At 47.4% G+C, this 13,439-nt stretch overlaps 1 protein-coding gene across 5 annotated transcripts in view; it reads right to left on the reverse strand.

Annotated features, from left to right (window-relative positions):
* Nucleotides 1–9,264, reverse strand: part of P4HA1 (prolyl 4-hydroxylase subunit alpha 1) — a 28,809-nt gene extending 19,545 nt beyond the window's left edge. For 4 of the 5 annotated variants that reach the window (XM_041404929.1, XM_041404928.1, XM_041404932.1 and 1 more), the window contains exons 1-5: nucleotides 9,175–9,264; nucleotides 4,178–4,294; nucleotides 3,278–3,374; nucleotides 1,377–1,528; nucleotides 551–688 (exon numbers count right to left, since the gene is read on the reverse strand). In XM_041404929.1, coding sequence (XP_041260863.1) covers nucleotides 551–688; nucleotides 1,377–1,528; nucleotides 3,278–3,374; nucleotides 4,178–4,265 — 475 coding nt within the window. In that variant the 5' untranslated portion in view covers nucleotides 4,266–4,294; nucleotides 9,175–9,264. Of the gene's footprint in view, nucleotides 1–550; nucleotides 689–1,376; nucleotides 1,529–3,277; nucleotides 3,375–4,177; nucleotides 4,295–8,462; nucleotides 9,142–9,174 lie in introns of those variants that run through there. The other variant, XM_041404933.1, reaches the window with a different exon arrangement.
* Between the last annotated feature and the right edge of the window lie 4,175 nt (nucleotides 9,265–13,439).

Consider the following 13,439-nt stretch of genomic DNA (forward strand, 5'->3'; position numbering starts at 1 on the left):
GATGGATTGTACAGAGCTGATTTTTTGCCAGCTGGCACAGGACTATTTTTGAACAGAGGAAACAAGGAAGACTCAGCAGAGAAAGTTTCCTGACAAAAAAGAGAAATCATGTCTTCTCCTGCACAGAGCAGCCTATTAAAGATCAGCTCAGGCAATGGCACACAGGCTCAAGTCTGTGTATGCACCACCTTTTGCTCTTCAGTTTGCACAATCCCTGAAGTTTAAGCTCAAAATAACTTGTTAAAATGCATTATATTGTACAATAAACCCAGGCATCTGCCAGTGCAACACAAGGAAAAAACCCCCACCCAGGCAAGATTTTATTGCTATTGACTTTTATTAGAAACTATTAACACTAGATTATCTTACCATAACTAGAAGAAAGATGCAGATTTCAACCAAAAAACCACTTTTTTCATTCATTTCAGCCAGCTCAACCCCCTTCCTAATGTTACTTTCAGGCTGAGCAGTTAAGCAAAGTGGAACAGAGCAAACAATTTGCAATCAGGACATTTAGGAAATGCAAATAACAACGAAGGATGGCTCTCACCTGGCAGGTTCCCTCTGGAGAGGGTGTCTGTGTCCAGGTTGTAGGTGTCCTGGAGCCTCAGGAGGGCCTTGGCTGCCCCAGTCTGATCCTCATCGTTGGGGAAGAACTGCCTCTGGATCGTCATGTTGGAGATAAAACCTGGGAAAGGCAGGGAAACACATGCTCACCTCTGTCCTGGGAATTGTGTGAACTCCCTGCTCCAGGGAAAGCCAAAATCCACCTTCACACAAGCCTCAGAGCAGAACTCACAGCACAGGCTGCACAGATTGCATTTGGTTTGGGTTTTTTAAAAGAAAGCAAAGGAAAAATCAAAAATAAACACGTTTTTACCCCACCCATTCAGAAGGGCTTAAGACACACTGGTGCAGATTTCTGGCTGGCAGGTGCAGAGCCTTTTTCACTGCCATGTTCAGCCCCTCTCACAGCAACAGGGAAGCTGAATGTGCTGAGTCCTTATCAGAGACTAATCCTTTTCCTTTTGAAAGCTCTGCTTTCTTATAACTCCTTACTACAAACCTCCATCTGGTATTAATTAGCTTTGAGACAGTCTCACAGGTCCATTATAACCACCCTGGCTTCCTTTTGCTAAGTGTCTTTCACAGTCAACTATTTCATGTCCTGCTCCTTGCTAAAGAGCTTCCACTCTAGCTGAAGAAAAGAGGCAGCAATTAAGTGTTTACTACACTAATTCAGATTAGTTCCACAAATGCTCAGTCTCAAAAGCAGATTTGCAAATCTAATTCAAGCCCTGACATGTGAAAGGCAACAGCCAAGTACCTGCAGTGAGCCTGTGATGCTGGATTTTGCTGCAGGCACACACACTCACCATCTGACATGTCCTTGAGGACCAGGCTCTCCAGCTCACCCCACTCTGTGTTGAGCCTTTTCATCAACTTGAATGCATTCACAGGATGGCCCAAAAACCCCTCTGGGTCTTTTGTGGCAGTAGCTGTCAGCTGATCCAACTTCTCTGCCCATCTAGAATGAAAATATTCATTAAAGTCTCACAGAAATCTGGTGCTGTGCTAGAAAACTGATTGCAAACTACTCAAATGTCTTCACTAATAAAAAGCCAACTGAAATTGCAAGCTTTTGCATTATCTATATTTAGAGCTCTTCTAAAAGAAATAAGAAGGGCTACTTCCTTTTCCTTTATTCAATCTTCTTCCTCAGCTGCAGCCCAAATCTTGTGCTGCTCTTGCAGCCCTTGCTGGAGCCCTGCTGAAGGAACTCCTTCCTACAAGCCCCAAAAGCACAGTGCCAGCACTTCCATTATGAGCTACCATGCAGGACCAATCAAAAACAAACCTTTACCCACATTTTCAATCACCACCTTTTTCCCCCCTAACAAAAAGGCAGTTCAATGCTTGTCTCACATTATTTTAGGGTTAGACAGACACATCTGTGAGACACCACTGCCTCTCTCCACAAAGCTCCTTTCCATGCTGAAAGCTTGGATGAAGCAACATCAGTAGTTCTCACACCCCACATGAGGAGCTCAGACCCAGTTTCTGGTGCTGCAGCTCCAACTAAAAATTCTCTAAGTACCACAAGTCATTCACAAACCCAAGGTGCCCCAAAACAAGCACAGCTTCAAAAAAAAAGAAAAAAAAGGCAGCTGTACAGCATGAAGAGGTGCAGCAGCACCCTGCAATCAGGGTAAATTGATGTTGAGGAGCCACACCCCACAGAGAATCCCAAACTCCAGCAAGAAAGCAAATCCAGAATCTGTAGCCTGGAGGGAGCTCTGCCCATCAGCTGGAGCTCCTCCTGTTCCAGGATCTGCTTTGCCTGGATGCAATCTGCAGGCTGTACCTGAGGCAGGGAGGTGCTCACAGCTGGCAGAGGTGCCTCTGGCTGCATCTCCCCACGCTGCCCCGATTGTTCTCCTGCACCCTGACAGTCCCTGGGGGCTTTTCCAGCAGCCACACCAGTGAGGGGCTCCCTCCAAACCAGAGCAGCTGCTGGGGACCAGCTCCAGCTCAGAGCAAGATTGAAAGAAATCAGCTTCACCCTGTGCCTTCCCATGGCTCAGGGTCAAACCCTCCCTGCATTTCCCACTGCAGGAGCAGCTCCCAGTATCCTCCAGGTGCCAACAAACAAGGCTGGCATTTTTTATCCAAGGTTCTTTAAAAGCTCTGTGACAGTTATTTAAAGTCTCCTGACCTCACAGGGAGCACCTCTGATAAAATGAAGCAGAGCTGCAACACTTCTGCCATGAGCTGTGTTTACACACTCTGGGATGCCCAACTGGCACAACTCCTGTGTTAATTTGTAGCTGTAAAGAATCTACTTGTAACATTCCAAACCTGGCAGCAATTCCAAGTGACAAAGAAGGATCTTTCTTCCTGCATGGTGGAACACCAGAGAGTAACACACAAAGGCTAAGATAAAAACCACTCCTCCATCCAGAACTGCTTCAACACCCTCAAGACAGATTTATGCATATTTCTGAAAGCATCCTGTTCAGTGATAAAATATGTTTATTTCTAGCTGTGATAAAACCTGACACATTGGGCTCTGCTCCTCGCATGGTCAGGTCTCTTATTTATGCACCAAGCAGTGCTGAAAGAGAACAACTTAAAACAAACACCCAGCAAAACCTGCTGCTTTGAGCTTTGCCCCAGAGGAAAAATTCCACACATTTAATTAGCCTTAAGGAAGCACTTTTTGCATAAGTGTGGACTCCAAAGATCGACCATTAGCATTGTGACACCAAGTGCTTACTTTTTGATCTGCTCCAGCTTGCTTTCCTCTGCCTTAATGTAATCTTTGAGTGACACAACCAGGTCTTTTTCTGTATTAATTAAGTCTGTCATATGACCTAGAAAAAAAATTAGTTTGGTGAGTCAAGGAGAAACACAAACCCCTGAAAATTAAAAGCATTTTCCTCTTTTCTACTTCCCCCAAAAGTCCTTCTGCATTTGCTTAAACAACCCTGAAGGAGTATCTGAGTAAGGCCTTTTATTTTTTTTTTTTTAAGGAGAAAATCTCCTGCTGGACCAAGATTGTTGCCATGGAAATTAATGTAATTCTGCATATTTATTATTAGAACTAATTTAGGATTCATTTGGAAAAGGAAATAGTTTGCCACAGAGTAATCTTTCATCCAAGCATACATAATGTAGAGCAAATAAAGAGAAAGCTACAGATATACACAAAGCCTTTGTGTTTGACACACAACACTAATCCAGGGCTTTATTTTTAAGATTACATCCACGACTTCAAGGGGTCCCTGGTATTAATTAACAATTGCTTCACCTCCTGCAAGCAGGCAGCTGAAGTGGCTCAGTGCCCAGCAGAACCAAGGGTGAGTCCAGGCATACTGCACCTTTATGTGCCCTTGGCACTGCACCCCCTCCTTCCACATGTGTGCAGCACCAAATTCTCCTTCAATTCCAATACCCTTAAGAACAAACAGTCCCAGCAGAGCCTAGCCTGGCTCATTAGACCACCCCTGGACTGACTTAAAGCCCATTTCTCCCCAAAGAAAAGCCAGTAACGTGCTAACAACTAGGAAATGTGTTTGTACCAATTAGGGCCTTGGATGATTAATTAACACATCCTTGCAGAATGAGCTTTGGGGGTCTCGAGAAACTCTTTTGGCTACACCAAAGCAGTTCTCACCAATGGAAGTGAAGAAGTCCGTGTGGGCACAAGAGAAAGGCAGCAGAAATCCCAGGGCTAGGGCACACCAAAGCTTCTTGAAGGCCATTGCTCAACAGCTCTCACCTCACCACACACCTGTGAGAGAAACACAAAACAGTGAAAATCCCTGCTCACCAGAGAGTGGAATGCACCTTCAGAAGGGGCAGCTCAGCCTCCTGGACCTGAGGCAGCAGAACCCTGACAGCCTGAGCAGCTCCCACAGACTGAGTCCCTCCTGCTGACTTTTATACCTGAGAAAAGAAGAATAGCTCAGGGACAAGGTGCTCACCAGCACTCCTCTTTCTGGCATTTAAGTCGTGCTGTAGGTAGAGCTGCTTTGCCAAAAGCACTGAAAGAAACCATCAAACACTGAAAAAAGCCCACAGCACCAATTTAAAATAGCCATTATCAAGTTCATTCACTCAATAGGAAAAAAAAGTTTCCTTTTTTCAGTCAGGAAGATGCCAGTGGAGCAGGTCTGAATGAAACCCTACATGAGCAGTCCAGAGAGGGAGTTCTGTGCACGCTCCTGCTGCCTCCATGGAGCCAAGCTCCACACCTGACACAAAAGGCAGCTCTGTCTGTCCCTGGATCCTGGCTAAGCACTCACAGGCAGTGCTTTCTGCAGGGCCAGCTGCCAAGCTCAAGCCTTTCAGGATCCTGATCCCTCCAGCAGCCCAGCATTGCCTGGCTCCTGCATACTTTAGGAGTAATTATGCTGTCGTGGAATTCACAAGGTTTGCTTTTATTCCCCCCAAACAAAAGCTTAAACTTTCACATATTGTATCTGGTCAGAAAAAAAATGAACTCCAGTGCATGGACTAACAAATTGCTTTGCAGCTCTTCCAACAGCACAACTAATGAAGAAAAAACCAAAGGAAAAAAACAACAAGCTCAGCTACAGGGCAGTTTGGCCTGTTTAGGGAAGAAAGTAGCATAACCTGAATCAAGCAAACAACACAGACCCAGGTGTGGTACTCACACAGCAAATGTGCAACCATAACCAGGGAAGTTCAGAAGTTACACCCAAATAAAAACCATCCCAAGCACAGCTGGTGGGATTAACAGGAACATATCCCTGACTCTGGAGTGCAGGATCTCTCCTCACACTGCACCCGAGGGTCAGGAGGCAGCTCCCTCCTCTCCTTCCAGCTCCAGCTCTGCAGAAGGAGAGGCACTGGGGTTTGGATTTCCCCTGGGGCCTGCCTGCCTGTTGGACAGGAGCAGCACAGCTCCACTGGCACCAAGGGGAACAGCAGCAAACACACACGAGCCCAGAAAAGCAGCACAGCCTCCAGCTCTTGTAAACCACCCAAAATCTGCATGACCACAACCGAAGGGCTGATGCATTCTGGCACATTACAACTTGCTTTCTGCCTGTGAAAGTGAGAATTCGGACAGGGAAGCCTCCTGGAGTGCCCCTTTCCCCCTCACCAATGCTCTAAAGCAGCCCTGCTGTCCACAGCAGCCTTCCTCACCTCCTCCTCCCCACAGGCAGCCATCAGACTGTTTCAAACATACCTAAAGAAAACCCACTGATGTCCACCTCCATTCTTACTGGAAACACCACTCAGCTCCTGTTTCACCCTGCAGAAAGCCAAGTGCCTCCTGCTCATTCAGCACTCGAGCCAATACATCTGTGAATCGGTGACAGAGCACAAACAGCTTCACTACACCGTAAATATTTGCCAATTTTATCAGCACTGGGAATGCACTGAGCTATTTGTTTACTGCACTCGGTGAAACACAAGAGAAGCTTCGGAAAGTTTCCTTTCTTGCTACATTAATCGAGATGAAACTTTTTAAAACCACAAAGAAAAACCAATAAACAAAATCACCAAAAAGGTGAAGAAAACAATGTTTCCTCTCCACCTACTGCTCTTAGTGACAGTGTTCCCTCTCAGTTTTCCTCTTCTCCAGCTGCCCTTTCAGCCTGCTCCAACACCAGGCTTCTGCAAACACTGCTGCAGCCTTTATTCCCACCTCTTTATCTCCACAGGCACCCAGCAGGAGCGACTGCCACCAAAGGCAAGGAGGGCAATTCCAAGGAGATACAAGCTCAAAGTTTCTCACACTTAGGCACTAGGAGAGGCTGCCCAGAGGAACTGGATCTCCCATTCTTGGAAGAATTTCAGAAGGAGCAGAGCTTTCCAAGCACTGCAGCAGGACCAGCCGCAGGTTCCCAAACCAAAGCAAACACAGCTCAGTTCGTATAGACACTGGAAATCTCCCAGACTCACGGGCTGCCAAGTAAGTAGGCTTTAATTTCTTCCCATTGCTGACATGAAGTAAAACAAGATGAAAATCCTCTCCTCATTATCCCTGTCAGTCTCACCCTCCTCCTCAGCCATGTCCCACAAAAACGGCAATTGAGCATCTCGGGGAGGAGGGGATCACTGCCCACGCAGGGAAGGGGGAGTCCAGCTGACAGCTCCAACACAGGAGCTCCCTGCCTCCCCTGGGAACCAGCACTGACTAAGCTCTGAAACAGCACAACACCACCAGGGGAAGGGGGGAACGGCAGAGAGCAAAGCAAACACACGGATAGAAGGGAAACAAAGCAGCAAGAGGAGCAATGGCACTGCCGAGAGCAGCACAGACTCTGAGCACACAACAAACGCCATTTCAACTGATGTAACTTCGAGGGGTTTTTCTGGGGACTTCCCAGAGTTCAGCTCTGCTTTACAAGATGCAAGCAGGCCAGCAAAGACAGCTGCACAGTGACACATGACACAACCTCATCACACAGGTCCCGCTGCTCAGTGACCACGCTGAAGATGCTCACTAGCCAAGCCTCCTCACTGCCGGCTCCAAGCTCCCAGGAGCTTGAAAACAGGATAAAAAATGGAAACTGAGGGGCTACTCCATGGAATGGCTCTAACTCAGTTCTAAACCAGCTTCTTTATTTAGGTAAGAAGTAATGGGCCTGCTCAAGATGAAGTCCACTGCAGGGCCAGGAGACAAAACTCGATTACCAAGATCCTCAACTTTTGATTGAAAGATGGGTCCATTCTCACAATCCTTACTGGACCCCATTGTATGTAAAAATAATAATAAAACCCCTTGACCAGTTAAGCTGAGCTTAGGGAAAAGGGAGAAGATGGAACCAGAAGTGATAGCTGCCTCTCCTGTCTCAAGGACAACCCAAGCTACAGTCTCATGTGACCAAAAATACTACTGAAAAGGAAAGAACTTTCCCAAAATAAGTACTAAGAACATTCAGCTGTCATCATTGCTTAAAGGTCTCACAGGACAGAAACACCAGAATCCAGTTCCCAAGTCTTCCAGCATGTTCAAAGGCTGCTTTAAAATTAAGATCCAAGCAGTGAGAGAAGAAAGATTTTCTACAGTTGCTGCTACCAAAAGAACAGGGTGCACTTTAGGCATCTTTTAATGACAAAGTTACAGTGTTTCATATATATGAGAAACGTAACATAATAAGAGATGAGACTCAATTTCAAAGCCAAGTAGGGTGTTCTACCCATCATTTGCTTCCAAGGTGAGGACAACATTCATGGCTGAATACAGAGCAGTTGAGTTTGTACAGAGGGAACTGAAGTGAGTTTTCCCTTGGTTTCCTCCAGACTAAGATGGAATGGACACAGCCCTCAGAGCCCACCTGTCTGAACTTCCCAGGCCAAGACAAAGAACACTGGGGATGGAATAGAGCAATTATTTTATTAGACACAACAGGCAGGAGGCTATCTTTCTGCTCAAGGATTAGCTGAGCAAATACAGAGACATCCAGGAACATTTTCAGATATTAAGAGTGATTATAAAGAAAGCAGGACAATGCCAATGATCACTTGTGCTTTTTCTTTTAAAGAAAAAAATATTTCCTTATCTGCATCAACCTCAGTATGAAGGCATGGTTTTCCTGCTATTAACCTCTGCTTATCCTCACTCCTTCCAAAGTGTAACTCACCACCTGTCATTTCAGTTTGCCAAACTGCACTGGGCACTTTGCCCCAAAAATCACAGCTTTAAACACTAGATTTTAAAGCCATTCATTATGGAACAGCATTTAAATCTGCACAGGTCAGAGAGCTGGCTCGGGGAGGAAAACAAAGAGAAAGAAAGTTAATCAGCACTGGTTGTGTCAGCACATACTTCAGAAGCAGTGCAGAGTGCTCCGGGTCAAATCAGTTTGGTCCAAGGCATTAAAAGGAATCCAGCAGAGGTCCGAGGTGTAGGGCAGTGGGACACAGAACGTCCCTGTCCCCGAAGGTCACCCGTGCTTCCCACACAAGCGGGAACTAATTACCTTTCCTCTCTGCCCCTGGCGGAGCACCGTCTGCATCCCGAGCCAACAGCCCCTGGCGCTGTGGGGAGCCGCACTGATTCACTCCTTGTAACCAAGTAAATAAAAGTCTTTCATTCACTAAACCTCGAGCGCCGAACCTTTACTAGTCAGTAAGCGAACACTTCAGCACTCGGCATTCGCCTCCCGCTGAAGGCAGCGTTCCCCAGGGCGCAATCCCCGCTCACACCACGGAGTAACTTTCCATCGCTCCCAGCGCCGAGCCACGCGCCCGCAGCTCCCGGGACCAGGGCGCTCCAGCTGCGGGGCCACCGGGCGGGGCGGGAGCCCACCTGCGCCGCCGGAGGGCAGCGGGCCCGACCCGGCCCAGGGGACAACTCCCAGCGGCGGGGAACGGGAGGAGGCACGGGAGGAGGAGGAGAGGGAGGCGGCTGTGTTTAGTCTGCCAGCCGCGGGGAAGCCGGCGCGCCGGCGCCCTCCCGCCCCCCTCCGGAGGCTGCCGGCTCCCGTTACGTAAGGGCCGGGAACCCCGGCCGGCAGCGCCGGGACACCGGCCCCTCGCCGCGGGGAAGGCGGGGGGCGGCGGAGCGCTGCCACGTATCGCCCCCACCCACGGCCGCCCGCGCGGCAGCCGCCCAGCGCCGCGGCTCCCTTCCCCCCGGCACACCCGCCCGGCCACCCTCACGGCCGGCGGGACGGGGCGGCCGGGCCTCACCTGAGCACGGGGGGTGGCTGGGCGGGGGCGGCACCGCAGCTCCGCGCTCGGCCCGGGGGCTTCACCGACTGAGCGCGCCCGGCCCCGCCGCCCCTCTTATAGCCGCGCCCGGCCACGCCCCCTCAGGCCACGCCCCCCTGGCGGCGCGGCCCTCGCGCTACGTGAGCCCGGTCACAGCGGCGGCCGCCGCATCGCGCATGCGCCGCCGCGTCTGCACGTGGGTCCGCCCGGCCCGGGAATAGCGCGCGTGGGACCGCGCCGGGAGCGGGCTGGGAACAGCCCCGGGACAGGGGGGAGCATGGAGCCGAAGCGGTGTTTTTGGAGTCAAGTTGCCAGAAAAGGCCCGAAACGCCGGCCCCGCGCCTTGCTGCCAGGGCAGCTGGGCTCAGCATCAGGGAATCAGTGAGGCTGGAAAAGAGTCCGGGATCACCGAGCCCAGCCTGGCGGGATGTGCTGCAGCGCTCTGAACCCTCCCAGGCACTTTAAAAAGATGCTTGGGTGAGTCTTGCTCGGAGACATCGATGCTGGCTGCTCTTTGCTTTCTGGGGGTTCATAAATGAACGGGTTCATTGCGGCGATTCAGTTGGAATCAGGGACATTCCTAAGCGTTTTCTCCTATCTCTTTAGACGAGGGTTTCCAGGAAAGGATCACCTCCTCACTAGCACAGCCTTCCATCTTTGCCCTTTCACTTCGTGATCACTCCCAGCTGGAAGTCTTTCACCACAACAGCAGCGGAGCTGGCAAAGCCATAACAGGGCCAAAGCCCCTCGCCTTTGTGGCGGGGTGACGCCTGAAAACCACCGGGACCACGAGAGGCACCGGGAGGCTGCAGCGTCAGCCACAGCTGGCGTTTCTCCCCGTACCCCGACTGTCACCTCAGCTCCCACCCAGAGGGACAAAACCTCGGCTCTTTGGTCCCATTTTGGGGGGGTGCTGAGATGTAGCTCTGCCACAGGAGAAAAAAACAAGGGCATGAGGTGGAAGTCATTTCTTGTCCAGCTGTGCACGCAGATGTGTCCACGCAGCTGATGGCAGAGCAGGAAGAAGGCCAGATTTTAGTGGAACTATCCGTCAAAAAATAAGCCTTCCCTTCCTCTCATTTTGGTCGCCTTCCAACAGAAATACAACTCCTACAACTAGCAGGAAACGCTGGAATGTTATCCAAGCTGAGGCATCCAGTTAAAGCCCCATTATCCAAAGAGTCCCTAACATCTAGCCAGGGATTTAACAGCAGCTTCCAGAGATTTGGCAGAACCTCACACACGCTGTAGAGGCACAGGCAGATTTCTTCAAGCGAGCTCTGCTGCTTTCTCATCTTCTTTTGCACTCTCCAGATATTTTTAGGAAGTGAGGCAGGCAGTGGGGGACACCAACAAGTCCATCAGCACGGGGATGAAGGCTCCAGCTCGTTAGATTTGATTAATGAGGTTGCTGAATCACATTTATATCAATCCACATTGGCTCAAAAGGCTCAGCTGATTAAAAGGTCCATCATATACATAATAGACACGACTCTAACTTCAGAGAAAAGCCAGATTTTGGGTGGTTTGCATCTAAAATTTAATGACAGGGGGAAGGCTACTCATTAGCTTTCTCTTTAAAGAAGTGGTTTGTCTTTCCCTAAGCTTGTCCTATAAAAAGGAGGTTTTTTTTCTTTCCAAAAAGTTCCTTGTGGCTTGGCCACAAGTTTTTGATGTGAATTTGCTGGTTTCATGTATTTAAGGCAAGTAACAGTTGTTTTACAAGGGCCAACTGTTAGCAATTCTAATGCTTGTTTCTGCTTACTGGGGCAACTGGAGTGACACAAAACAGAAAGAAAAAGCAAGATTAGTAGTATAACCATTATTAGCCTGGAATTACATTTTCCAGCTGCTTTTATGGCTTGAAAAAATCTTTTACCAACTCTTTACCCCAATATGAGTATTTTACAATAGAAATTTTAAGAAAAATAAAATATATTTTAGATATAATAGATTTAAGATTAGATATAATAGATTTAAGAGAAATAATAATTTTAGCAACACGGGACCAGAGATTTACCTTGGTCTTGTCCATGTAAGAGAGGATGTTCCTGCTGCCTGTGTCCTCTTTGCCTGCTCCTTTGGTTTGCTCCTACTGCACCAGGAGAGTTTCTGGGATTCATTTCCTCTGGGGCCCTGCCAAAGCTGAAATTGATAAGCTACAGAAAGCTGTCAGAGGCTCATTTTTGTGTCCAGGCCCTCACTGCACTCCCAGGATTGCTCCCAGCACAGGCTACAATGTCTGCAAGGGACTGATATAAACGGTTTACAGATAAAACTCACTCAACCCAGAGCCCCAAAAATGCTTACAAAGAAAGAACTCAGGTGCCAAACCAACAGCTGGTATTTGTGCCCCTTGAATTAAATGATGAAGTGAATAAGTGACAAGCAAGCTTCTGTTTTGAAACCATCCCCCTTGCTTACCTGCTGCAGAAATATCTAACAGGGCAGTTAAGGAGTGAGCCCTGGGGAGAGGCACAAGGGCTCTCTCACAGATTGCTTGGCTCGCCCCAGCTCGAGGCAGCAGCACTGCAGACTCTAATCTCATTTCTTATCTCCCCGAGGCACACGGGCCAGGTGGGCACGACTGGGATAATCCAACCCGTGGGGGTTTGAGCTGCACCTGAGGAGGAGAGGCCAGAGCACTGGCCTGGCTTTTAGTCCTTCCTGTGACAGGCTGCACTTCCAAACACCTGGCTGCTTTGGGCTGAACCAGCTGGGAGGCTGGCCCAGGATTTGATGTCCCAAGCATCTCCCCCAGCTGCTTCCCTCTAAAGCCAGCTCTTCTTGCAGGATCCATATCTGGGGGCACTTAGGGTCAATAAATCTGTTCGTTTGTTTTAACAGCAGGGTGGATACTTCCCTCAGAGATTATATTTCAATCCTTTATCTTATTAAGGGAAGATGTGTTTTGTCCATTAATCCAATTAGCTCGCTGGATTAATAAGACTGGGCTTGCTCTGTTTCAGGAAGCATAAAAATAGAAGTCAAGCATAATTAAAGCTAAACTTGTAAGTAACTCTGGTAACAAGGGCACTATTTCCATGGATATTCTGTTTATTGTTTTTACAAGCTATGCTCTCAGATTACATGACGTGAATTCTCGATTAGAACGGCTCAATTCATGACCAAAAAGCAACAGGCTGCCCTGAAAACATTTACTCTTTGTATGTTTATAAAATTCTCTTTGTGCTAAATATAGTCAGGTAGGCTCCAACCCAGAATAATGTTTTCAATACTCGAGAGGAATCTGTTGGATTGCAAAGGAATGAAAGTAATTTGTCATTATTCTGACGTGCCCTGGCACAGGGTGCTCTCTGATCAGAGCTGTTCAAATCCAGCTGTGGGTGTTTGGGTGCTGGAGCACTGAACAGCTCCAGACCTTCAGCTGTTGGAATCTGAAATGCAAGGAACAGGCTCTTTGAGCCTGCAAACCAAAGCTTAAAATTAAACACAGAATTTGATGTGAGACCTTAAGTCTCACATCAAATTTCCAAACTTAAGTGCTAAAAGCAAAAATGTAGATTTATAGTTTAAAACAAAAACATGTTAAGCTAAGTAAAAAAAAAAAAAAAAAAAAAAAAAAAAAAAATTTAGGTTTTTTAAATTTAAAAAACAAAAAAAAAAAAAAAAAAGTTTTTAAGTTTAAGATACCAAATAAAAACCTACAAAAAATAATTAAAATACAATACTATAAGTTTATATGTCATAATTAACTAAAAAAGCTTACACTAAAACATAAATCCATAAAACAAAACATTTAAAGGTTAAGTCAAAAACACAAATATCCTTATTAACAATATTTTAGCAATATTTTAACAATATATTATCCTTATTAATGATATTTTATCCTTTAAAAGCCTCAGAGCTAAAAATCTTGTAACTTTCTAAACCATACCACAAAAACGTAAACCAAACTCACCCTATATAAAAAATTACCTACCTATATAAAAAATTTAAAAAAAAATAAACTATATAATCAAAAATAATTCCAAAAGTCCCATCTCAAATTCCTTCCAAAATTCCGCACAGATATATTATCACAAATGGTGCTCCCGTGTGATTTTTGGCATATTTTCCTATTCGAGGACGCGTGGTCCTTTACTTTAAATAACGCTCCTGCGCTGGGGATACAAAACCCAGAGCAGCTCGGGGTGGGGAAAAAAGGAGGAGAAAAGAAAGTACCGAACAGGAACAAGAGGCAGCACTACAATTCCCAGCGCTCCCGGTGCGGGAAGCGCGGC

This window comes from Onychostruthus taczanowskii, unplaced genomic scaffold, assembly GCF_017590055.1.
Source record: "Onychostruthus taczanowskii isolate IOZ18803 unplaced genomic scaffold, ASM1759005v1 scaffold22, whole genome shotgun sequence".
In the NCBI taxonomy this organism is placed as follows: domain Eukaryota; kingdom Metazoa; phylum Chordata; class Aves; order Passeriformes; family Passeridae; genus Onychostruthus; species Onychostruthus taczanowskii.